The sequence below is a fragment of the Misgurnus anguillicaudatus genome, chromosome 21, assembly GCF_027580225.2.
Source record: "Misgurnus anguillicaudatus chromosome 21, ASM2758022v2, whole genome shotgun sequence".
Taxonomy (NCBI): Eukaryota; Metazoa; Chordata; class Actinopteri; order Cypriniformes; family Cobitidae; genus Misgurnus; species Misgurnus anguillicaudatus.
This window is the reverse complement of record NC_073357.2, coordinates 40,049,916-40,076,624: the sequence shown is the minus strand read 5'-3', so window position 1 is coordinate 40,076,624 and position 26,709 is coordinate 40,049,916. Positions and strand designations below refer to the sequence as shown.

The 26,709-nt window shown below is 38.4% G+C and overlaps 1 protein-coding gene across 17 annotated transcripts in view; it reads right to left on the bottom strand.

Annotated features, from left to right (window-relative positions):
* The window catches only part of scrib (scribble planar cell polarity protein), a 101,230-nt gene that overhangs the window by 50,468 nt on the left and 24,053 nt on the right, over positions 1 to 26,709 (bottom strand). For 13 of the 17 annotated variants that reach the window (XM_073859171.1, XM_073859165.1, XM_073859175.1 and 10 more), the window contains exons 2-17: positions 14,009 to 14,125; positions 13,423 to 13,502; positions 12,909 to 12,998; positions 12,488 to 12,544; positions 12,229 to 12,292; positions 10,346 to 10,417; positions 10,004 to 10,151; positions 9,161 to 9,279; positions 7,632 to 7,831; positions 7,370 to 7,532; positions 6,329 to 6,460; positions 6,104 to 6,232; positions 5,809 to 5,985; positions 5,318 to 5,725; positions 3,335 to 3,397; positions 38 to 127 (exon numbers count right to left, since the gene is read on the bottom strand). In XM_073859171.1, coding sequence (XP_073715272.1) covers positions 38 to 127; positions 3,335 to 3,397; positions 5,318 to 5,725; positions 5,809 to 5,985; positions 6,104 to 6,232; positions 6,329 to 6,460; positions 7,370 to 7,532; positions 7,632 to 7,831; positions 9,161 to 9,279; positions 10,004 to 10,151; positions 10,346 to 10,417; positions 12,229 to 12,292; positions 12,488 to 12,544; positions 12,909 to 12,998; positions 13,423 to 13,502; positions 14,009 to 14,125 — 2,109 coding nt within the window. Of the gene's footprint in view, positions 1 to 37; positions 128 to 3,334; positions 3,398 to 5,317; positions 5,726 to 5,808; positions 5,986 to 6,103; positions 6,233 to 6,328; positions 6,462 to 7,369; positions 7,533 to 7,631; positions 7,832 to 9,160; positions 9,280 to 10,003; positions 10,152 to 10,345; positions 10,418 to 12,228; positions 12,293 to 12,487; positions 12,545 to 12,908; positions 12,999 to 13,422; positions 13,503 to 14,008; positions 14,126 to 26,709 lie in introns of all 17 variants that reach the window. The other 4 variants (XM_073859164.1, XM_073859179.1, XM_073859163.1 and 1 more) reach the window with 3 other exon arrangements.

Below are 26,709 nucleotides of genomic sequence, written 5' to 3'. Positions count from 1 at the left end.
AGTTTACCAAATCAAGTGAAACACAATAAAATTGTACCTCATCATCACCCTTATAAGGTGTAGATCCTTTCCCCCCTGCTATGCTGATGCCTAAACCACCGGTTTGCCTTAAAATGGACAGGGTCATCTTCAAACAAAGCAAAGGGATCAGACATTCACATACAGATGCAGTACAAAGCCCCTTAAAAAAGAAAAATGATTACTTTAACAAAATGTAAGCTGTTGACAACACAAAAATGGGTCATGTACAGTAGGTGGAGCAAAAACTGGGGGTAAAGGTTTTCATGCACTGCATGCTTGTTTAGAAAGGCGGTATTAATCTAAAGACTAATGATGTTTATTGTCCCAACCAGCAGCCTTTTTGTTTTACAATATTACTAATTACTATTGGAGCATTATAAGAGACAACTCAGAGACTAAACTGAAAGACACTTGCCAATATCTATCAATGATAAATGTACTGACAGAACGTTTTAAGCATTGTAAATAGCGAGAGCATTCAATTAAGTTGATTAAGCTGACAACCTCATGGCCATGTAAATGCCTTATAAACTGTTCATTTCTCAAGTGTAGGTCAAAATACTACAAACAAAGATGGTTTTTAAAACTGCATTAAAACAAAACTGCAAGAAATTAAAACTACCGGTAGTTATCTTACACCGAAAAAAAAAAGCTTCACCATCAGACACAATGGTCCCTAGATGTCACTTGGACATTACCCTTTAAAAATGTCCTTATATGTACCATTTAGGTACCAGCATGTACCTTTGAGGTACTAATATAAACTCTTTAGGTGCAAAGGTGTACTTTTTGAAAGGGGTTTGCCTCAATAACAGCTAGGGACACATTTTTCTGACTTCACATGCAAAGCAAGCCCACGGTGAACTTTAAGGTATAAATTTGTGTTTTTCTTTAAAATGTGGTCTTTTGAGTAATAGTCATAAAAAAGTTAAGCCTTTACATGACCTTATATGTTGTCAGGTTAAACATAATTGTACATGCACGGGCACTTATTGCCAGATCAACAGATTTAACACAATTACTCTCTAATTCAAACAGATCAGATTCCTCAAACTACCCTGAAAATAAGCCTCATAAAAAATCAAGGAGAAAAGGCAGTCACTATTAGGACAGAACATCAAGTGGCTGTTTTCAGGTAAAATATATTTAGTATACATATTCATATATGAAAACACCATCAAAACTACGTCATGCTTTGTAGACTAATGGTAAAGGTTCATATTAAAGAGATAGTTCACCTTAAAATAATGAAAATTCTGTCATCATTTACTCATCCTCATGATGTTCTAATCCTGTATGAATTTCTTTTTTCTAATGAACACAAAAGAAGATATTTTGAGAAATGATGGTAAACAGCAGATAGTGACCATTGACTTCAATAGTAGGAATAAAAAATATGATGTAATTTAGTGTGCTAATCATCATTTATGAAAATATTTTCTTCATCATATCACAATACTTGCAAAATATGGTCACTATCAGCTGTGTGTTTACCATCATTTCTCAAAATATCTTCTTTTGTGTTCATCAGAAAAAATAAATTCATACAGGTTTAGAACATGATGAGGATGAGTAAATGATGACAGAATTTTCATTTTAAGGTGAACTATCCCTTTAAGTTACTCCACATCTAGTTGAGAACAAATTCATGGACTAAATTAGAGGTCAACCCAATTGAAATTTTAATTCTCCATTTATTTTCATAAAATCAAAAAACACACAAAAAAACCCCTACAAAATATACTGTACATCGGAGGACAACTTAAGTATTGAGTTTTTATGGTGAGGAATGCGTGTATGAAACATGTCATGCTGCAATATACCTAAAAGTCACAAAAAGCGCTGTGGGTGTTGTTTTATGCAAGTGATGAGATGGACTAGATGTGGCTGATTCTACTTTAGCAAGCCATGCAAAGTGGGCATGATGACAGAGCAGATGGGAAATACAACATGTGAGGGAAAAGAGAATAATGTTCTGGGCCAAAAGAAGTGCACTTCACTATTTTAAAGTGCGTGTATCTGTGACAAGTGTAAATAAATACTTTACTGTATTCAAACGGTGCAAAATGAACTTGTTATTATATCTAATTCTAGCTGTTGGTTACTAATAAAGTATAAATAGCACAGTCTATTCATTCTTTTAAATAAATAATTTAATATTAACTGCAAGCATAAAAACCAGGACATAGACTTTGAACTTTGAAAACAAAATGACCAATGACAAGATTATGACTATAAAATGTTCTACTTTACAAAAACAGTATTTTTTTCTGGTTAATTTCTGTGGTTTTCAGAGAAATAAATCTCACTGCAGTCTTTATTACTTAACCACCATTAAGTGTTTTGAGTGGCACCTAAAACAGAGATTTTTAAACTCAAGGCCAAAAATTCCTTAATAGATATAGAGGAGCAGGGACCCCCAGTACATGTGTTAAATTAAGACTGGCTTTAAGTACTGTGTTATTATAGTTACATAACAAAGATAATATATTAATAATAATACAAATAATTAAAATATTTTTTTAACTGAATAGAGTTTTTGTGGGAATGCCATGCTCTTTATGATAAACAAGTTAAAAATTTTAATATTAGCCTATTAATGCATTTTTGTTTGAGGAGGACCCCTGGTAATACGAACCTCGAGGGTCTCTGAACCCCCTGCTGAAGATCCATGATTTGATTGAACATCCATTCTGAATAAACAATACTGGCAGGTCTATACTGATACGTAATGTATATTATTGATAAATTAAATTCTCATTTTAATCAGACATAGCAGACAAACCTGTAAAATTATGCTGCAAAAAATAAAAAATTGTATTAGCTTATATTGCTTCTGGGCCACAGAACCTGACGATTAGGAAAAAAGTGCAAAAAACTAAACAAAAAAACGAACAGATGATAAAAGGCGGCGGTAGACACTGCAGTGGAACCTAGTTTGGATAAAAGACTGGCAAGTGTCAAAAATGATCAATCTGAATTTTTGGAAAGTATAAAGACAATATTATAAACCCAAATAAACCCATTCAGGATGATATAGGAGCCCTGTTAGAGTTTATTTTGCTGTAATGATAAGTACATGAACCCTTAACAGATGCACTACGCCACATCTTCTTCTCCAAACACAGGTTCCATCACAGCAGTGGTTTATAAGTGTTAGTCAGCGTTTCCCTATTGGGTTTAGATTAGTGAAGTGATTTTCTGGTGGGCGGTGATTTCCTAACCTGCAGGTGAATGAGTGAGTGAATAATCAAAAGAGAGGGAGTGCGAGGAAGAGAGCGGAAGTTCGGATGGAAAGAGAGTAGGTACAGACCTCTTCCTCCTCAATTCGAGCAGGCTCAATCAGCAGATTATTGACTTGATCAAATGACACCCCCTGTTAGGACAGGAACCAGCGAGAGGGCATGCAGATTAGTCAGGCCAAAATAAAAAAGCTGTATGACTGGAAATTAAAATACATAAAACAAACATTCATACAGTTGACTGAACGACACACACACACACACACAAACTCAGACTGAAAAGGATTCACACACCACCAAAGACACACACTTAGGCAGAATAGCACACACCCAACAGTAAGACAGGCCAACTCCCATACCACTGTATTAAAGACTGTGTTCAGAAAAAAAATAATTTTTGATTAGTACTGTAATGACTATATTAAAAAACAAAACCATAGTCCTGTTTCACAGGTTAGTAAGCAGGCCTTGTATTAACCTTAACTCACTTAAAAGACGAACATTTTGTAAAGCTGTTTTTGGCTAAAGCATTAAATAAAACAGCCTTTTAAACTACAACAGTTAAAGACTGTATCCCATGCATATAAGAACAAAATCAACACTAAATATTTTGCAATTGCAAAGCATAATTTTACATCGGTACTCCTCTGGAAGTCTGAAAGAAACAACCAGAGTTACAGGTTGCCATTTTTAACCCCATACAAATCCTTAGTGAGTCAGTGCTATAAAAACATAGATATTATAGACAATTACAATACTGTAGCAATTACAACACATCTAACTGTCAATATTCACACAGGAACAGTCACACAATTGCCTGCCTAGTTAAACCTAAGAAAACATGCACACACAAGCCCTGTGCAAGCATTCCTCAGTCACTCAACCATCTAGTCACAGAAACAACACACACACACACACACACACACACACACACACCTAAACACACACACGTGTGCACATGCACCCACGTGCAAAGACACGCATACGAACGCACAAATACACGCACACGCAAAAACATGCATGCAAACACGCACACACAAAAACATGCATGCAAACATACGCACACAGGGGTGCACATGCGCATACATTCCTGCACGCGCGCACACCCCTCCTGCATGCGTGCAAACATACACACGAGCAAACACACGCACGCACTACCAGACATATGTGCTAACACACACACCTGCGCTGCCACACACACATGCGCAAACACGCGTGCATAAGCACGCACACGCACACACACGCACTCACTCCTGCACGCGCGCACTCACTCCTGCATGCACACGCACGCGCACGCGCACGCACACGCACACACACACACGCGAACACACACTCACGCACACCCATGCACGCACAAACACACTCATGCAAACGCACACCCACAATAAAATAAAAGAATTTTGCTACCAGTACAACCTCATTTAAGGGGCTCATGTCATCTTGGTTGGTTAAATTCTCAAAAGACAAATACTAGATTTTTTTCTACTATACATTTTATTAAAGTCTGATTTACTTAAACCTAGTTAGGCATCTTGAATTAATGTACTGATGTAAATCCTGTCAAGTATGATCAGCTTTAGACATACACACACATATACACACATACACACATAGTTGTGAAAAGGTTGGCAAAGGCAGTGTGCACTAATCTCCCAGGCAGCAGAAACAGCAAATAATGATTATGAGAGGCAAGAGTGTTCTCAATGGGGCGGAGTCAAGCTGTGAAGGAGGAGCTAACATGTAGCAAAAGGGTGGGGCAAAACAAAGGGAGTAGGTTTATGATTTGGGGTTCTGCTCTTTCAATAAGAGCTGGAAATGAGATGAGAGCTCTTTTTTGGGAAGCAAGTTTTAATTCAGCTCCGAAGGCAGTGTCGATTGTACAAGCAAAAGTAACTGTTCACTCAAATAACCCAAAGGCTTAAATGTTGATGTGGATAAAATGAACAAAACTGCTGCATTTGCATACTGGACTAAAACTATTTTGTAGGTGCATGTTTAATATGATACCATGACGCTATAAACTCCCCAAATTTGGATTCTCTGAGCTTTCTTACCTTCACCGGCTGCAAGGACGAGTTCATATGACTCAGCCTGCTGTCTTCTAGTTCAGCTGTTTCTAGTCTGTGCTGAAATGGAGTACTGCCTGTTACTCCATCTTCCTCCTCTTCTTCGTCCTCCTCATCTTCTCTCTCTTCCTCAGGGGTGTGAGCAGAAGGTGAGAGGCCGTCATGGCTGAAACCTTGAAGCAGGGCGGCAACAGTCTCTGGCTTGGGCAGCTTGGTGATCTTGAAGTGCTTTTTGTAGTGTGGCGTGTCTTTACGTATAAGCCGCTGTTTCTCGGCAGGGTGGGGAGGCGTTCGAGAGTCCTCATCGCTCCCATCGTATTCATCTACTTCGTGGTCATCGTCGTCTTCATCATCGCCACCACGGATGATGGGCTCTTCAGCAAAGTGCACAGTGGGCTGAAAGGGCAAATTTGATTTAAGTGTAATGTTAAGATTTACCTGGAGGATAAGCTCATTTACAAGGACCTTGTAAAGCTCACCTCAGTATATTCCACCTCCATCTCATCAAGCTCCTCCTCCTCTTGACCATGTCCATTATTAGGCACCATCCCTGTACTGTTCACTCCCCGCCTCTCATCCTGAGAAGTTGCTGAGGCAGTGCTACTGGATGCCTGAGAATCATGACTTTGATTGGACAGCGCACTTAACCGCTTTTCCTGTGAGCAATCAACCACATAAATCAAAATACAAATTTAGCAGTTTGTATGAATCGAATAGGAGAGATGCCCAATGTTGTACTGTTCCTTTAAATATAAACTTATTTGTATGTATAACCTCAGATTCTGGGGACTCCAGCTCTCCGTCTGGCTTGGCAATGTAAGGCTCATTTCTTCTGGCTTCAATTACGTTCTTCATCACCTTCAACTCGCTGGGATGTGGCGTGGCTCTCCTCTGAAGACCCTGCTGGTTCACAGACACCCCAGTCCATATTGTGTTGGCACATGCACATGTCATGACATGTAAACAGTGCAAACTGCAAGCCCACATTTCTATACTCACCCTCTTATCTGCTGCCTCATCATCTTCATCTTCCTTTTTAGCATCATCCCTGAACTGAATGACTGATACGCGATTCAGATTTGTGTCTGTTGGCCAGGTCTCATCAGCACTCCGCTCAAGTAGATTCTCGAGAAAGCAAAAGAAGTCATGAGGTATCTCAAATATATACTGTGACTGTGCTTGGCTGCTTTCCATGCCCTTCAAGATGGTTATCCTGTATAAGAGAGTGGTGGTTCTTGGCCAAAACAGCCCTTGTGGCATTTACTCAAAGGTAGGTGATACATCTATAGGCTCTTTTATATTGCATAGTACCCCACGGTTTGGTTTGGGTCAGGTCGGGGCAGCTTACCTCACTTGGTTTGGTTAGCTTTTCCATCGAGTTTAGTAACACTTCGGAGTGGGAGGGATTATAGGTGTATCGTTATATTTGCACTGCTGTGACATCATACAAGTGAGAGTGTTGTTGTACATTCCCATACATTCATTTATTTCTCAGTCCACCACAAAATTAAAATTGCCCACCACAAATAGATGTTTGCACATCGCGTTTATCACTACCTCTGTACAATCACTAGTGCCGTCAGGCAACTCGCCCGCTGAGCCTCATTTAAGTTGCATTTAAGCATATATGTGGATGTGCGCATTGCGAATGTGCCGCCACAAACTGAAAGTCTGGGAAAAAACTGTTATGGTGTTCCTGATTCTCAACCTGTGGATGTTTATCATCGCTAAAAGAGAGTTTGGGAACTTACAGCAAAGCACAGATGACAACAGGTTTACTCAAGACAGCGCAAGCTAGCATAAGGGTAAAGCTAATCTTTTACATTATATCTATGATGCTGGTAGTGACAATTCTCAAGAACCAATCAGTGATCTACAGGAACCCCGACCAAGGTGGTACCAAAAAAAGTATCGGGCTTCTACGTACTGCACCCAGTGGAAAAGCCCCTAAAAGTAAGCTGACCCGACCCAAACCAAACTGTGGGGACTATGCAACAGAAAGGCGCCATATGACTAAGACAGCAAGTGTGCCTTACCGAGGCTGGATGAAGGCTGCTGGGGCAGCAAGTAACAGGTGAGAACTTTTTCTCCAGTCCGCTCATCATCCTCTGTCTGGAACTTCAGCATGGGCTGAGACTGGTTTTCTGCCAGCCACATGGCCTTCAGGTTTAGGTTAGCTAATGCGAACGGCAAGTTCTGCAGCCTGAGAAAAAAGTAAAATAAGTTGAGGTATCAAACAGTATTCATCTCCGCTACATGGCTGGTAGTAACAAATTATAAAGTTCTAAAAGACATTTCTCACCTGTTGCCTGCCACATCCAGCACATGTAATTCAGTGGCATTGCCGAGCTCAGAGGGTAGTTTACTCAATCGGTTATCTCTGAGAGAGAGCACATTCAGACCGACACATCCTCCCAGCTCAGTGGGCACGCTGCTTAAACGGTTTCGGTCCACATTCAAGTTGGTCAACTTTTTAAGCTTCCCAAGAGAGCGAGGCAGAGACTAAAAAAATTAAAGATAAACATTACAGGACATATTTTTAATAACACTATGGCCTGGTTTCACAGACAAGCCTTAGCTAAAGCCAGGACTAGGCCACATGCCTTAAAAAACTGGTGTATATCTCGAGACAAATCAATGTCACTTGCATATTTTATTATTGCAAATTGTTTTCAGTTTAGACCAACATGTGTTTTAATCTAGGACTAGCCTTAAACCATGTCTGTGAAACCAGTGGTATATGCCTGCTCCAACATTTGTAGTATTTTTTCAATCCTCAAACTTGTTTTTGCATGATTGCTACTATTTTTTTTGGCTCAGGCTGAGTGCTTTATGACTGCTTTAACTCTGTTGTCATATTAAAGGAATATTCAATTTTCTTAAAAGAAAAATCCAGATAATTTACTCACCACCATGTCATCCAAAATGTTGATGTCTTTCTTTGTTCAGTCGAGGAGAAATTATGTTTTTTGAGGAAAACATTGCAGGATTTTTCTCATTTTAATGGACTTTAATAGACCCCAACAATTAATACTTAACTCAACACTTAACAGTTTTTTCAACGGAGTTTCAAAGGACTATAAACAATCCCAAACGAGGTATAAGGGTCTTGTCTGGCAAGACGATTGTCATTTTTGACAAGAAAAATAAAAAATATGCTCTTTTGGACCACAGCTTTTCGTCTAGGTCCGGTCCAGCGTGACCTAACGTAAATGCGTAGTGACGTAGGGAGGTCACGTGTTACATATATAAAACGCACATTTGCGGACCATTGTAAACAATAAACTGACACAAAGACATTAATTAGTATCAGTTGACATACAACAACGTAGGAACAGTCCTCTTTCTCAACACTTGTAAACATTGGAGCGGAGTTTTGCGTTTGTCTTCTGTGACCTCTTGACGTGATGGCGTATTGCGTGGGGTCACGCTAGCGCATCACAACCGGATTTAGACGAGAAGTTGTGCTTTAAAAGTGTATATTTGTTATTTTTGTTGTCAGGAATGACAATCGTTTCGCTGGATGGGGCCCTTGTGCCTCGTTTGGGATTGTTTGTGGTCCTTTGAGGCTCCGTTGAAGAAAACTGTTAAGTGTTGAGTTAAGTATTGATTGTTGGTGTCTATTAAAGTCCATTAAAATGAGAAAAATCCTGCAATGTTTTCCTCAAAAAACATAATTTCTCCTCAACTGAACAAAGAAAGACATCAACATTTTGGATGACATGGTGGTGAGTAAATTATCTGGTTTTTCTTTTAAGAAAATGGAATATTCCTTTAAGTGGCTTTGGATAAAACGCACCTGCTTAAAGTGCATGGCATGAAGTTACACACCTGTAGAAGATTTTCTGTCAACATGAGTTCTGTCAGGTTTTCACACTCCCCGATCGAGTCTGTGAGATGAACCAGGCGGTTCTGGTTCACTTTCAGAATGGACAACTTTTTAAGCGAGCCTGTTGGGAGAGAGAGAAAGAGTCAGTATTCATACATATTTTAAAGCACATATAAACCCCTGATGGACTCGGTAGAAACTGTAGTCATCTGTTTCAAAGTGAACATTGAAGATGTGGCTTTGGACTCAAGTCAGACTCTTAATTTTAGTCATAAATATTTAAACGGCACACAAATATCAAACTACCTGAATAAAATCATGATCATTGAGCTTATAAAGAGAGTGAAGCAATGATGACACAAGCCTGCTGACACTAGGTGGCAATGTTGTGAAGCACTTTTTTATAGTGCCTAAAAAAGTTACTAAAGGAAATACACACAACATTTTTACTTTTACTCAAAGTGTGTTATATGACATTGAGAGAATTATAGAAATACATGTTTTATGGTCACCTGCTTGGATTTAAGTTTAAAAACATTTACACATCTTGTTAAATAATAAAGACTCAAAAACCCCTGATGTAATCGAGTGACGCAAAAGACTAAATGTTAAAATATTGCTGAGTACATGCAGCCAACATTAAAGTGTCACCATAATAAACACATATGGGTGCTCCTTATCACACAAGCAAGTGCGTACTTAACACAACAACACTGCAGCATTAGTTATACTAGAGCAGCTTTAATTTTCAGTCAAACAATGTGCTTATTGTAACCAACCCGTGTCTCTACACACTTGACTAGCTATTTACGACCCTGATACTTGTATAAGGGATTGAGTCTCACTAATGCTGTCCGGCAAGCCTTCCAGAACGTTCTCGGAGAGCAGCAGGTCTGTGAGGGCAATAAGGCCGCTGATCTCTGTGGGAAGCTCTGATAGACGGTTCTCAGACACGTCCAAGCAAACCAGCTGCCGCAGGTTCCCCAGCTCATGTTCAGGACAGAGGTCATGTTTTAGTAAGCTGAAAGTGAATTAAGCCACTCTACAGTTGGGGGACACATGCCAAATGCGTTCAACTATGAGGAAGTTAAGCAATGTACAACATACGTGCATTTAAACCAGGCCTAGATATATTCAAATCCAGCAAGCCAATGACCAGCCAATGAGGAGTGATCTGTACTCACATGAGGTAGCGAGGAGAGCTGGTTTTTGTCCAACCAAAGCTCACGAAGATTGGGCAGTGCCCCAAGTGTTTCAGGCTGAGCGGAAGAAATAAAAAGATCAACCGAGGCACAGAATTAGAACAAAGGGGATAAACAGAATTAAATGCTGGATTCATCAGCAGGTGCTCAGGAGTTGGAAACCACTGGGGCAAAAAAATCATGTGCTCAAGTAATCTCATAAACATCAACACAAAACCTCTTGGTAATTAAATGCAATCATTTACAACTTATTTTAGAGCTCAGATTTTGGTCAACTACAAACACCTGCATGAAGTGTAAGGTATAATTCAGTTTCTCAGTTATTTGCTTTGAACAGTCAAGCATTTATATTCTTGTGAAAAATTTGTGGTATGAGAATACTGGTAACACTTTACAATAAGGTTAATTAGTTAACATTAGTTAATGTATTACCTAACATGAACAAACCATGAGCAATACATTTGTTACAGTATTTATTAATCTTTGTTAATGTCAGAAAATAAAAATAAACCTTTAATTGTTTGATTGAAATTAACATTCTCAAAGATTAATAAATGCTGTATAAGTGTAGTTCATGTTAACTAATGTAGTTAACTAATGTTAAAGTTCACGTTCTTTCTGATCCCATTTTTTAAACCCTAGTTAGTGTGTAATGTTGCTATAATAGCATAAATAATACCTGGAAAATGATAAAGCTCAAAGTTCACAGAAATCCCCTTTCAAAGCATACAGCGAACGGCCGGTTTGGACTACAGCCCTCTACTTCCTGCTTTTTTGACTAAACTCCGCCCACAGGAATACATCAGTCACCAGCTTTGGCTCAAATGCCTCTGCTAAGCTAAGCTGCCATCGAATCGCAACACACTAAACAAAGTACACACTCAGAACTCGTTACGTACTTCTGAAGGAGGGACTTCATAGAACAAGGAAGACATCAGACCGTTTTTAGGAAAGTGAAAACAGTGCTATAGTGATAAGTACATTGTGTGAAAAATAATGTTTTTTACATGTGAAACTAGGGCTGTCACAATTTTTAAATAATCGCCCCATTGCATTGTTTGACCTCATCGCGATGATTTCAGATCACAGCAATGATTGCACATCTCTATAAAAAACACAAGGGGGAGGTGCAACACCTGTAAACAAGATAGTTTCGCTGGCGCTCCTTAACCGACATTGTGATACATTACAAAGCCATTCAATACAGGAAAAAAAACAGCATTTAAAGTAATGTTGCAAAACTTTGATAAGGAGTGTGAATTACCAGGTAAAACATACATTTTCAAAACAGCGATTCCAAATTTAGGGAAGTGAAGGACGCTATTTTTAAGGATCTGTAAGGAATAGATTTTTTGTGTTCCTATGTGGTCCTGTGTTGATTGCATTTCTATTTTCAGTTATTTTTCAGACACTTTATGTTTATTTCTTATGAATATTTTCAGTTTTTGAAAGAAATATTCATTAAAAAAATACTTTTAAATATGTGTTATGTGTATTCATATTTACTGCCAGGTAAACCTTGCAAAATATATATTTTTTTAAATAATCGAAACAATGTGTGAAAATAATTTTATGAACTAACAAAAAATTATGAGAAATAAATAAAAAATCAAAATTAAAAGCAACAGACAATTAATTGTCATAATAATCAAAGCCCTAAACAGGCATTTAATCGTCACAATTCGTCAGCCAAATTTCATAATCGTGACAGCCCCACGTGAAACATGAACAATTACATGTTATATTGCGCACTGTAAACATTATCAAAGCTTCAAAAACACACAAAGAACGGGAACTTTAGCTAATAAACCTTATTGTAAAGTGTTACCAGAACATTCAATGTCAGTGAGTAGCTTTCTGGTTCTTACCAAAACTTCCAGTACATTGCTGCCCAGATCCAGCTGTTCCAGTTTAACCAGGAAGGAAAGAGAGCTAAAGGATGACAGACATTATACAGTTAATATCATTCTCCTCACATAGTTGTGTAAAGACACAGTTATTAAGTTTCTTCGTCAACTATTTGATGTAATCATTTATATTATGTTGAATCCAGGCAGACATAAAAATTCACCTAATTCATTTTTTTACTGAATTAGGTGATTTAAACCTCAATTTGATGAAACTCACGTGGGTAACGATTTCAGTAGATTTTCTCTCAGCTCAAGAGTCACCAGGTTGGACAAACTGGGAGAGAAAAAGAGAGAGAGAGAGAGAGAGAGAGAGAGAGAGAGAAACACAAGAAAATTAAATGACACACAATAAAAGGGGTTTATTCTGTGAAAGCCGTTACCGCTAACAAGAGCGTGTCAAGTATTAAGTGTCAGACGGTGGGTGTGTCACTCGGTTTGGAAGTGTTAGGGGCTTCTCCATCTGCACAACATGAGTGATGACCAAAAAGCATGTGCATTTGTGAAAGAGGAAGATAAAGGGTGTGCGTATTCATATGAAGTAATTTGAAATCATTAATAGCTTACTCACAAACGCTTCTTTGGTGGATAATGCATGCTTAACATTTATATAATGATACAGCATGTGTAAATAGACTTACTTTCCGATGTCATTAGGTAGAGACTGCAGTGACACATCATTGAGTGATAGGTGAGCCAGTCCTCTGAGTTGTGCAAAACCATCAGGCAACCTAAAAAAAGAGAGTGTGAGAGAGAGACAAAAAGAGAGAGAAAGGAAATAAAATTACACGCACAATAAAAGGGGTTTACTCTGTGAATGCTGTTACCGCTAGCAACAGGACCCATCAGCCATCTCTAACGTAAATAAGGAGTGGGAAATGCACATTGATGATTAATGAATGTTAACATCCTCTAATGGCTGTGTGCAATGAATGACCCTTTAAAATAAAACTACATTCTACCCTGCTACAAAAAAAAAGAAATCCTCATTGCTTCACATTTTACACATTTATTTCTCTCTAGTCTTTGTTAACCCTGGAGAACCCATGGGTCAAATTTGGCCAATGTTAATTGATGCTAAGAGAAGGGTTCTTGGGTTCTCCAGGGTTAAGAAAAAAGCACTTGGGGTGTTTGGGGCTCCTTCAACTTACTAACCTTGACAATGGGTTTCCGCTGAAGTCGACAATCTCCAAGGCCTGACAGAATTTAATGTTCTCAGGGATCTCTGTAATATCTGCAACGGAGAGAGACAGAGTCAGCAATATATACTCATGGGACTGCCATGACAAACTGAGCACTTTTTCAGTATTTTTTTTAAATAATGGTACCCAGATGGCCTAAAAAACAGTGTGTGTGTGTGTGTGTGTCTTTGTGTTGTACAAGATATGAGCCATACACCCAGGACCGAGTACTAGCACATCATTTGCTTAGCTGGGGAATATAACACTGCATAGTCTAAATACAGACCGCCATGTCCAACATTCACACGTTGACTGCCGAGATGTCTGGGAGTAAAAGGGAATGTTGGCTGTGCGAGGCACAAGAAGACAATTGCCGTTGACAATGATAAACTACCTACAGCTTAAATAGATGAACAAAGAAAACATTTGTGTGCTCTGTGTAAACGCCGACGAGGGTGTGTGTGTATGACAGTGTGTGTAAATATGGCTATAGATGAAAAAGCAGTCGTTTACTCTGTAAGACAGCAGGTATGCATTTCAAAAGAAGTTGTTTTAATATCATTTCTAGAAATGTCCAGCTCCACCAGCTGAGTGAAGTTGGCCACGTCAGGTGGTAGTTTCTGAATCTCATTGTCACTTAGGCCCAGCTTTCGCAGATTGGACAGTCTGAAGAAAGGCTGCAAAGCAAAAAAAAAAAAAAAAGATTTAGACATCAATTTCACATAGTTAAGTACACTACACACGTCAATATATATATTATAAAATGGCCTGTTCTGGTTCTTCATTCTGAACGCGTTTTAAGCCGTGATAAAATACCCTGGTAACCCCACGGTTCAGACCGCATTACAGAAGAATCACTGCGCCAATGTTGCTACGTACTGATTTATGAAAATAAACACCACAGTCTTTAATTATTTTTTCATTTTTCATTTGCACAATTATGGCGATATCCAGATAAATGTCAATAAATATTGTTGAGTCATTTCGTCAATAAAGAGAAAATGTTCTCCGAGTTGTTTCTATCTTAAATTGATATCTCCACTATTATCCACTAGATGGCAATCTTACCCAACTTAAACACTGACGCATTCACTCAACGCTAAAAACACCGTGTGCAAGTTCTGATCGTGGCTCTGAATCTGATCTCTTACAAAAGTTCTTCACAAAAATGGAATCATCTCCGCTTATAGCTGAAAATTTGAGAGGTGATAGGAGAACAAATGAAGGTAGGATGAAACGTTTTTTTGTTTGAAAGCGGATCTGTTCTTTCATTTTATGTTTATTTAAAGATCATTTTTCTGGAAGCCATTAAACTAAAACTGAGTGGCAACTTTTCTTTAAACACTGACAGGGAAAGAGTAAGCATGGTTCCAAGCATATTTGATCCATTTCAATAGTTGCACGATATAAATGATAATGTATAAAATAGATGAATGTTGATTTATGAAAATAAACACCACAATTTTAAATCATATTTTCATTGTGTCTTTGCTGCGTCTATGTTGGTTGGGAACTGCGCTTTGTTGCAGCCACACTTGTTTCTGAGGAACTACTTTTTTTGGCGGAAGAGTAATATTTGAAATCCTGCTATGCATATGAAGTAACCGTTTTACAAAAGCAATAAGCCCCGCGAAGCAGTGGGTTACCAGTGCATTTTATAACAGCTAAGAGGGTTTTAGGCACTCCGCTTCACGTTGTGCCTAACAACGCCCCTTACCCGTTATAAAATGCACTGGTAACCCACTGCTTCTTGCTTTATTAGATAGGCATGGTCAAATAACTGGCTAATATTTGATCATTTTAAAATTAGCGTATTGTAACAGTAAACATCCTGCACATATCCTGTCAATTTTGTTAAAGGCGGAGTCCATGATGTTTGAAAGCCAATGTTGATATTTGAAATCACCTAAACAAACACGCCCCTACCCCAATAGAATCTGGACCTTCTGTTGATAGACCCGCTCCACACATACGCAACCCGGCATTTGATTTGATTTGATTGGCTATAAGTGTGTTTTGGTAGTCGGCCCGTCTCCTTTTCCAACGCGTTTTTCAAACATCGTGGACTCCGCCTTTAAAATAGTAACGTGCTAGACTAGTCCTGGAGCATGGTAATATTTGTTCAAGCTTTAAATAAATAAATGATCATCAATTTTATGTAAAGTATGTTGCATTTACTATCATTAAATATTTATCTGCAGCTGGACACCCTACTATATCTACAGTAGAAACATGCATACTGTTTAACAACCACCAGACCCACAGCCAAACAAGTTACAAGAAACCCTATACAGTACAAGGTTTGCAAGAAACCACCATGTGCTGGCATTTCGTCCTTGTGCATCTACAACTACACATAAAACTGTGATAAAATAAAACTCAAATAACCACAACAACTTGCACCAGCAAGCTGAAACTCGCAACATGCAACGCCACTATTTAATAAGACGCCATATGCACACATACTTCACTAACAACTTAACAAAAAAAAACACCTCTAGTGGCCATCAGAGGGCAACACCGTGTGTGTTTACACACCATACTGTGAAAAGCTTGTCTGTTAGGTGGTCAGATTCAGTACATTCCTGCTGCCGTAGCCCATCATGCATCTCTTCTGTCTCTCACTGTCTGTGCGCTGGCAGCAGAACAGCAAAAACAGAGGGCTTACTATGTACTGCCAGGAACAAGACTGATACTGCGATGTGTGTGAACAGCACATGATGGTGAACATTTTATAACCACTCAGAACTATAAATACATTAAATAAAACTCTACCCTGTGCGCTTGATAAAAATGATATTTCCCATGAAGTTCATATAGGAAGGTATGTTTGTCTAAGCAATGTAAACAGTTCATCTTCTGCGAGGAAACAGCTTACTATCGGCCATTTTTAGAGGTTCACATCACACGGGACAGCTGGAGACTTTTGTCACCATTGTGTTGGCAGGTGACACATATTAAATGACCAAGCAATTAAAGCCCTGAGACCAAACCACACAAACACATCGAATATAAACTCACTAGCACAGCTGCCGCATGCAGGACTGAAGTAACTGAAACCAATTCATCTACTGCCTGCCCTACACGCTTGAACTATGCACTCGCACATGACAATTAAGTGAAACAAACAGACACAACAAGGAAACGCTGAGATTTTATAGTCGATGCCCTTGCGAAGGGGCCAACAAAACACATACCAACACTTACTTCCTTCAATTATCAAAATGCAAGGTGACGCGCAGAGCATCCCAGATGGGTGCATAACTGCAAGTCAGGCTGTCCTGAGTGGGAGCCATGAGGTCTATTAAGGGGAGGAAGCTCTCTAGTGAAGGGCTGATTATAAACATACACAAAGCGGCTCATTCAGTACTGCGGACAGACGCCAGGAAAACTCAAGACCGTACCGTTGGTGATCTAAAGCATTCTCACACACTCAGTGTCAACTCTGTGAACACACTAGGGCTGCATAATTAATTAAAAAATGAATGGGAATTACTATTATGGTTGAAATAATTACCTTATCGACAAAAGCCTCAATTATTGCTGTCCATTTGTGTTAATTTCTGTGAGTTTAGGCAGTATGTTTGGGCAAAAAAAATCAGTGTGAAATAAGAGATTTTTTTAAATTGATAAGTGGACACATCCTTTAGCTGTTCGCTTTATTTTTATTTTTTTTGCCGACATATCGTTATTAGCCGATAACTGCTTATTTTTAATATTATCGGTTATCGGTCTGATAGCAAAATAAAGCCGATAAATGATGGATTATTTTGGTTTGTTGAACCACTTCACTTGCATATTGCTGGCCATGTGGAGTTTTGATTGGTGCTTTCTGTGACATAGCACGAAGAGGACACGTGTTGCGGGCTTAAGAAGAGTATGCTAGTCTAGCACAAAGACAAGATGTCCGCGGTCTGGGAGTTTTTCATTGTGAAAATAATATGAATATTTATCGGCCTATATATATATATATATATATATATATATATACATGTTAACGCCCCCCAAATATAAAGAGTTATCGGCCAAAATTTCCATATCGGTGCATCCCTATTTTTTACTTAAAAAAGGTATACCATGGCCAAAGCTTTTAAAAAGGGCCGAAAATGACTGGAGGATGCCGAATGCCAGCTGTTTTTTAGCTGAGCACTAACTTTCTGCTTTTTTTTAATCAATCGTTGTACGATGCACCAGTTGGTTTCTGTGGTAATGTCCTGCCCCTCCTCCACTGTGATTGGATGGCCGTGTGAGAACTGACATTGATGAGCGAAGCTTTTCACTCAATGTTGAATCTTTTTCAACTCTCGATGATCAGTGCTGAGCGCGGAAAAAAGGCAGAGGGCCGGCTTTCAGCGTGGAAGAAAACCGCTAGCTGCTGGCGTTTTTGAAAAACGGCGAGCTTCCATTGGAAACAATTGAAAACATATGCTGGCCACGGGCGTAAAAGCTTTGGTGTGAACGTCCCCCAAGACGTTTAGATCACTAACGACAATCAGGAATATAGTTTAACTATATTTTATATTTTAAGTTCAAACTGAGGGTGCACTTATCCACAACAAACCGAGCGCAAGCACATTTGGCCAGCAAAGGCTGGTTCGTTTGACTAGTGCGATTGCTCCGTACTGTTTAAAGTTCTCAACGGGCCTGAAAATTACAACCCGGCCCGTGGCTTTTAAAGCCCAGACCCGATGTAACCCGACACATCAACGTGAATTATCTGTCCGAACCAGACGCCGCCGACCCCCCCTTTCCCTTTTTTTCTCATACACGTAGGCTATTATCATGACCAGCAGACGGGAATTCAAATCAAACTTTAATGTTCACGCCTTTTAACAATACAAACAACTGAAACAATAAACCTTTAATATAGGCTATATAAATATGCCTTAAATAAAAATCACATAATAATAAGTAAAAAGAACTCAAACATGTTAGCGGCTTCTCCTCCTATAGTAGCAAGCAACGGTGAATTCACCTGCGGCAAGTTTACTTTTCTCTAACTCTTCTTCTCCAGGCAACAGGCGTGCACGCAGTGATAGCAATAAGCTAGCCCCGCCCCTTTCTGTGATGCATGTTGCACGCAGCAGCCAGACCAGACTTTCTTTATGGTGAACATTTACAGAGGCTGCTGTGTCTCAGTCAAGTGACTTGATCTTTATCTCGTGGTTTTCTTCAATCAAACCATTACAGTCAACATGTAACATGCTCTCCTTTTGTCCCTAACATTATTATACAACTCTTCTTCCTGTAAACAGATTGCAGAAGATGCAAAACTTTAATGTTGTAAGAAGCAGATGAACACCCTATTACAGTACTGCAGAACATACGCAATTCATGTTTCCTCACCTGTGACTCTTTCTTTACCATTTTTCTTGATCATCATATTAATTTACTTGACTTCTGCAGAGTTAATGCTTAACGCATCCGGAAGCATACTCATGCTTTTAGTGCACTTAATGTTGTGCATGTCTCTGAGCTGCTGACCCTAAAATCACCCCAATGACATGTGTATCCTCAATCAATCACTAATGCTCCGTCTTAATGGTTCATGCAACATTAAAAGTCCAGCAATGTTTTAAAACGTTACACAGCAAGATCTGCGCACTTTCACAGCCTCCCTTCTTCTATTAGTACAAAGGATGGGATGCGGGGGGCGAGGGTGGGGGATGAGCGGACAAACAAAGCTGTGAGATGGTTCTGCTTTTCTGCTCAGAAGAGAAAGAGAGGCTATGGGAAGTTTAATCACTTCAGTAATTTCTGCTGAAAAACTTTACATGACAACGATGTAGTAAAAAACAAAAACGTTTTCCTTTGCATTTAAAAAAAAATTACGTACACAATGTTGTCAAAAAGATCATCATTTACACGGAACCGCAAGACAACTAAAAATGCTGCATAATGCGTGCCAGGCCAGTGAACTGGTGTTACTTTGTGAAGAAATACTACACACACCTGCGCACATATACATTCTGATTAGACAGATGATGTGGTGGATGTTTATTACTACCAAGAATGGATATAAACATGTAAATATGAAATGTATAAACTTTGTTAGAGAAGCATTAATAAACTCAGTATCTTGTCCAAGCCACTATTGTTGTTTAAGTTATATTGCAAATTAACATATCCAGTGATTCTCGCAAAATTAGACTTATGAGCTGTCATCAAACTTTTTGATATAAAAGTAAATGCAAAGTAAGAAATAATAAGAATACAGTTACAAACATCTCTTCACGTACTTTTTTGCACATGATTTCAAATTACATCATACAAACCAATTTTTTTCCACATTTGAGAGGAAAATTTTCATTACCGCAACATGTCAATGAATGGATTCGGGTTCTTTGACATGGAAATATTTATAATAAAAAAATCTAAAAAATAAAAAGCTTCAGTTTATGTTATACTATAAACATTTACAGTAAAGAAACATGTGGTATTTGGTGTTATTGGTAAATGTAGAGACAATAATAAGGAATATAAATGTGTCCATGAAAAATGTTCTCATCCTCCGCAACAATTTTCAATCATTGTTTAAGCCCTCAATGAACTAACATTTTAAAAAAACAAACAAAAAAATTTGTTGGAAGGGACATAATAGACTGTAACACTCAAGATGGCCACAACGTCAGCAGTTCTTATTGTTTCTCTCCAGGTAAAAGTTGAAATTTTGTTTGTCATAGTACCTAGACAACTTTTTAGTTCTCATTACCGAAACATGAGTTTTGAAATGCATATATTAAATGTAATATCATGTTGTGGTAATTACTTTTTTTAATAATTATAATCTAAAAAATAAATAAAAATTCTATAGGAAATATTTTTAAGTCCTCTAAAAATAATGGTTATAGTACAGAACTAGAAAAATAAGAAGTTACAAAAGTAAATACAGTTTTACATTCTACTGCATCTTTAAAATGCTTTCATAAGAATGATGTTAGGTAGGTAAATAATGAAACTGTAAAAATGCAAACTCAATTTCTTGTTCCCCAAGTTACTACACGTGATACAAAAACATGACAAAAGTCATTCAACTCAAATTAAGGGAGGAATCCCCTCTCAGTGACCTATGAGGATTACACCGAGGGTCCTCTATACGACTAAATCTGAAAGCCCTTTCTCTCCTCCTTTTCTTTTTTCTTAGCACTGAAACAAAACCTCTGAAGTTGCACACAGTGCTGTCAATCAAAACTAAGCCCACTTAGCTCCTCCTACTGGCGACACCAGCTGAGTGAAGGACTTTTCTATTGTTTTCAAGCTAAAGGGAGAGGCAGGCCAAAAAGAGAGATGAAGATAAAAGACATGGCAAAAATGTGGCAAACTAAAGCAAAGACATGACAAATGAGGTCAGGAAGAAGGATAAAGAACAGAAACTGAGAAGAGAGAGAAAGAATGAGTGTGGTGGATTATAAATAAAATAAAAAGTAGAGAGGTGGGCTGAGGATAGGAAAAAGTGGGGGTGTTTGTTAAATTTGTAAAGGTGTGAACTTATACTTACTAAATGGGTGGGTAGGGAAATAATTTACTATGAAACGGCACTGATATTCAAATGCCATTATCAACAAGAATATTTTTTCATTTGTCTTTGTGTGGTTTTCAAAACAGTTATGAAGTGCCTATATAAATAACAGAATCAATAACAGATTCATAAATTATTCTAATCACGTCAGTTGTTTACTTTGCTAGTTTTTAAATATTTAGCAAAAAAGTCATGACCGATTATATATCTACAGAAGTGTATTGAGGTGATGGGGTTTGTCTAGCAGAATGCAGCTCTGCCGCCTGTGCCGGTATACCACAGGGGGGCTGTAAAAGGACTGCAGAAGTGTCTGGATCAGCAGAGTACAGCATTTAAGCATTATACAGAAATACATTTTGCTTAAAAAAACAATCATTACAGTGTCATTGGTGATTCAAATAAATAAAAGCATAATGTTTGTGTGCATGCACAGAGCAGTCTTAGCCATGTGCCAGCAAATTTCTAGTTATTTCACGAGAAACTGTTATGTGCGTGTCTAAAAATACAACACATGGATAAAAGATTTTGTCATGCTGCTGCTACACAATTCTAATATCAAAGTCAAGCGCAGCACCACAATGCAAAAATTAAGTAACAGAAATAATAAAGTTCAAATATAAAGGATACAATTGATTTACTGTATCACTTTTTCAGCTTAATGTAAACTGACTATGCTGACTAGAGTTGTGGATGGTCATACTGCAGAACGTGAAAAAATTATGTGCAAACATGGCTGTAAACTGTATTTGTTTTCCAAGTGATTATTTCCCTTCAAACTTATCATGTTGAAGTGCAAGTAAGACACTACAGGTGTAAGGTGTCCAACACAGAGTTCGAAGCATGGACGAGGCTATTGACAAAGAATTCACCCGCAAGGCCCATAGTGAAAGAGCTAATAACTAAATAATCATGGGAAAGCAATCATTTACTTAGGGAGGTGAAGGACTACACTATTTACAGAGAGAGAGAGAGAGAGCAACAGAGAGACAGAGGGCGCACTGGTTATGCTGGTTATGGTTCTACAGTAAAATCCTAACAATATGAAGGTAAAAAAGAATGAAAAAAATCCATTCACTCTATTGGGTGTACAGCGGCAGAGAAGTTGACCAATGTAAGCTGTCCGGCCGGACAGCTTACATTGGTCGACTGCTCTCATCCAATCCCCGCTCCACTTGAAACTCCACCTTGCGCTTGCGTCTCCACCCCATCCCGCGTCCCCGCCCCCCTCCTGCGACATGTTGAAATGTCTGACAGTGTATGGTAGCTAGCAAAGTAGCAACAGCTCACAAATGGAGAAAAAAACAAACCGACAGCAGCAAGCGGCCCCTACTTGTCCCTACAGTCAAGGTTGGAAGAAAGAGAAAGTCTGTAGAGGAAAAAGCAGAGATAAAAACGGAGACTCAAACGCCGGACTCAAAGTCGAATTAATATAGGGTCCGCCATTGACCGTTGGAGTAAGCTTCATGGAGATATGGGACTGAAAACCGACGCTGACACGGCAGACATTTTGTTGAGCAGGTACATATTTATTTATACTTTTATGGTGTGAGGTGTTACGTAAATATCTTTTTATCAGTCTGACAACATGCTCATGCTGCCGGTCGCCATTGGAATGTTAGCCGTTTAGCATCGCCTATCACGGGTCAAAGTAATTATATTTATTAAAGTGCTTGAATTTCAATAGGCCTAGCGGGTTTCTGTTTGAGCCGATCGGAATTTGAACGAGATGCGCTGTGTGCTGCTATAACAATTACTCAAACCCTTAGCAATACTAACTAATAATTATTATGCAATTAATGTGCGCTAGGTAGCACTTTTGACCAGGGGAAACGAGGCTCAGTAGGGGAAACGTATGCCAAACGTTGTTGTGAAAGTAAATTAAGTCAATCATTCATAATTGTAAGTGTTCATTCCTTCAAGGCTTTATGTGTTTACTGCTCGGTAAATCTCCGTTCCGATGTTTACAACTGGTGATCACAGCATGACTGAGTGACACTGTTCAGGTCGTTTCTGGTGGGAGGGATCAGGTAGCACAGAGGGGCGGGATGAGTTTTTTAAAACTTCCCAACCGTCACGGGCTTTCTCGACCGATTTTCAACATCGTAGACTACAGCTTTAAATAACATCATATTTGTCCCAAATCGTTAGCGATTAACATTGGCTGCTAACGTATATTTTGCATTTTGAAGTAGACGCTATCTGACTAAGCTTGTGCTATTTAATGTGCACTTCCGGTGTACGAAACCTCTGAGTTGTCCTAGACGTGACTCAACACGGCACAAGACTGGAATATGCTCTAAAAGAGCAAGTCAATATAGTAAATTGTACAATTTGGAAAAAAAGAATTCTGTCCCATTGTTAAATTAAATCTTCTGTTAAAATGGTGAGGTTTAAGGGAACATGACTTGATGTCAGAATTACTCCTGTCATAAATGACACTGAATCAATACAAGTGATAATTAACTAGAGAAAGCGAGTGTGCCATGCAAGCACAAACGGCACAGTCTTCCACTCCTTTATCAAAAGTGTTTCATTGTAGACAGCCTCTTTTTCATTCAGTCATATGGTGTAAGGAATATCCGGACAGAAGGTTGTTGCTGAGCTCAGGCCTCTATGATTGATAGCAATGACTCAATGACTTTTTGTGTTTTGCATTCCAAACCGAAGTCAAATGAGATGAGGTGAGCAAGTCCATGTGAAGACAAAACTCTAGATGAACATTGAAGTCACTAAAGTCTGTTTTTTTAAAGGTGAAGTGTAATAAAGTTTGAAATAGGCGTGTTCCCTGTTTAGGGAAAAAAATTAAAGACGCACACTGTAGCCTTATTTAAAGCACCAACCCAAAACATTTTTTTTGGAAATGTTCAGGATGATCAGAATTATACATCAAGACTCTTTTTGTGACACATTATGTAAAACTGGACAAAAACAATACCCGTATTGCACAAATGGACTGAAGTGTTGAAGATGCCACACTGCAAAAAATGATGTGTTTATTTTTTACACATTGTGTGTGTCATGCCATTTAAGGGGTTATTTCATGTTAAAGTAAATGAAAGGGACAACACAAGTTGTGTTAAAAACAGTGATGGGAGTAACGGGTTACAAAGTAATTCCACTACTTTTAGCTGTAATTAACATGTAACAAAGTATTTTTTTTAAATCAAGTAACGCAGTTAAAATTACTGAAATTTAAATGAGTTGGTTACTCGTGTTACTCTATTTTGTGATAAATGAACACTTGCAGACAAGACATTTCTGATTTAACATCGCAGGACTGTGGTGGGCGGCACAATAAATAATAACACAGAAGGTGTGTTAGTATAGGGACAACAAATTTAATGTGCATTTATCACAAAATAGAGTAACACGAGGAACCAACTAATTTAAATTTCAGTAATTGTAACTGCATTACTTGATTAAAAAAATACTTTGTTACATGTTAATTACCGCTAAAAGGAGTGGAATTACAGTAATGGAATTACTTTGTAACGCGTTACTTCCATCACTGTTTTAAACACAACTTGTGTTGGCCCTTTCATTTATTTTAACATGAAATAACGCCTTAAATGGCACGACACACACAATGTGTTAAAAATTAACACATAATTTTTTGCAGTGCATATGCTTTCCCTGATGCAGAGTTTCCTTGTTTTGTACATCACCTTACTGCACAAATGAATGCCAAAAATTACAGCAAAAATTTCATACTAAATCAGCTTTAAGCACGTGAGCCATTTTACTCCGAAATCAAGGAATCTTTGAGAGTTTCAAAGCAATGAACTGCTGTGAAACCATAAATATGACTTTATCTTTGTTTACCTAGCCTATAAGTTAAGCTATATTGACAACACCTGTGGTGTTACACATTGTTGTATGTTTACTCCATTTACTTGCATTGTAAGTGCAAGTGTAACTCATTTTTCAGAGAGTGCTCCAGATGGTGTTAATAGAGCTCAATCCGAATATGAACTTATATTTATTCAAGTACTGAAAATTATAAAAACAACATACAGGATACACAAAAGGGCATTCAGTCAAGTGACCAATCCAAACCACATGATTACAAGTAGCCAACAACTGATGAAAGGATATAAAAAACAGCAAACTGTGTGTGCTGCAGTCCAAACTGGCATTGAGAAAGCAGATAAGCACAAAGCCTCATTGTGAAAGTGAGTATTTGTATGCCTCTCTAACAATCGCGTAGTCAAGTCTCTGCAGAGCATACAGCATTCCCAGCCTTCATTAAAAGAAGGACATGAGCTGACACCAGACCAATGTTTACAGGTGAATTTTAAAAACTATATGTCCCAATTTCAGATGCTCATTCCTGCAGGCCTCAGAAAAACCCATACACTTTATGGAAATAAGTGCTCTTTTCTGTATGAAAACCCAGGCCTAACCTGATTCATACACTACAAAAACATTGCAATTATTGATCCATTCAACAAAGATTTTTGTGGTAGCAAAAAGCTGAGGAACTGTGATACACAAGTTTATTAATGTGAAAGGGTCAACCCAAATACACAATAAGTTATTCAACTCTTGTGCTATGAGCATCAGATAAACATGGGGTCATACATGGGTCATCACAATGTAGACAATGACAGTCCTAAGACATAAATATGCATCATTCATTTATAACACACCCTAGATATTGAAACAGAAAGACCCAAAATAACATCAGTTGTGAAATCATAAAACTGGAGAGGGACACGTTTGAATGAATTATGGAGGACAGGGAGTCTTTTTTAAAAAGTCTTTGTGATGATGCAGCAAAAACACACTGCAATTTCGAGTGAATGTCAGGGTGGGACTTGAACAAAGCGGACATTCTGAATTCCAAAAATTCCCAGCACATTCCTGATAAACTTACAAAAACTGGACATAGTCCAATCATAGAGCAGGACCAGCTTCAATAAAGCAACTATCGGTATTAGAAAGTGACAAAAGTACACAGCCAAAAAAAGATGATGAAAAGGAAGTGCTTCAAAAGGCGGAGATGACTGCTTTAGTTATAACAGGGTTTTTCCCTACATAGAGATTTAAGGCAGTCGTCTCGACCAAATTTTGTGCCGCTGCCGGTTCTTGACAGGTTTCTCTTTCATGTGTCTTTACGGAAAACACGAACAATCTTTGAACTCATTGGATTATCATTTTCAAGTGAAGTTGTGGCCTTACGCCTCTGTGGTGGAGCCGTTTCATTGTTTTAGCACAGTTTGGTGCAGACTACATTACAAGGTGCTACATTAGCTATATTTTTAGGGTCCTATAATTTCCGCGATCACAGAATCGCGGAATTAGATAATTAACACATAATTAATACTGTCTGAAGTCCGAACACAAATCCTCATGTACTTGTTCAGTTTTATGCGTTTCAAGCGAGCTGAAGCAAACTATTCCTTGCGTTTAAAATACAATCATCTGCATCAAGACCGCTCTCTGTCTCTCTTTCGCTTGCACATGCAGAGAGCTGCGCGCTCATGCTGCCCAAAGTCAGATCAGTAAGTAATAATCCTGTGTATGTTTGTAAAGTTATATGTATTTCAAGCGATTGTGTTTAAAGTATGAATCGCGTTCCGCCGGACCAATATGTTTAAGGCACTTCTGAAGGCAGCACTGCTTTGACACGTGTAGCCTTCTGCAGCAACACTAAACAATGCATTGAATTGAGTAAAATGTTTATGTGTGTGTGTTTCATCAGGGAATGTAAAAAATTGTTACCTCAATAAATTTAAGGTT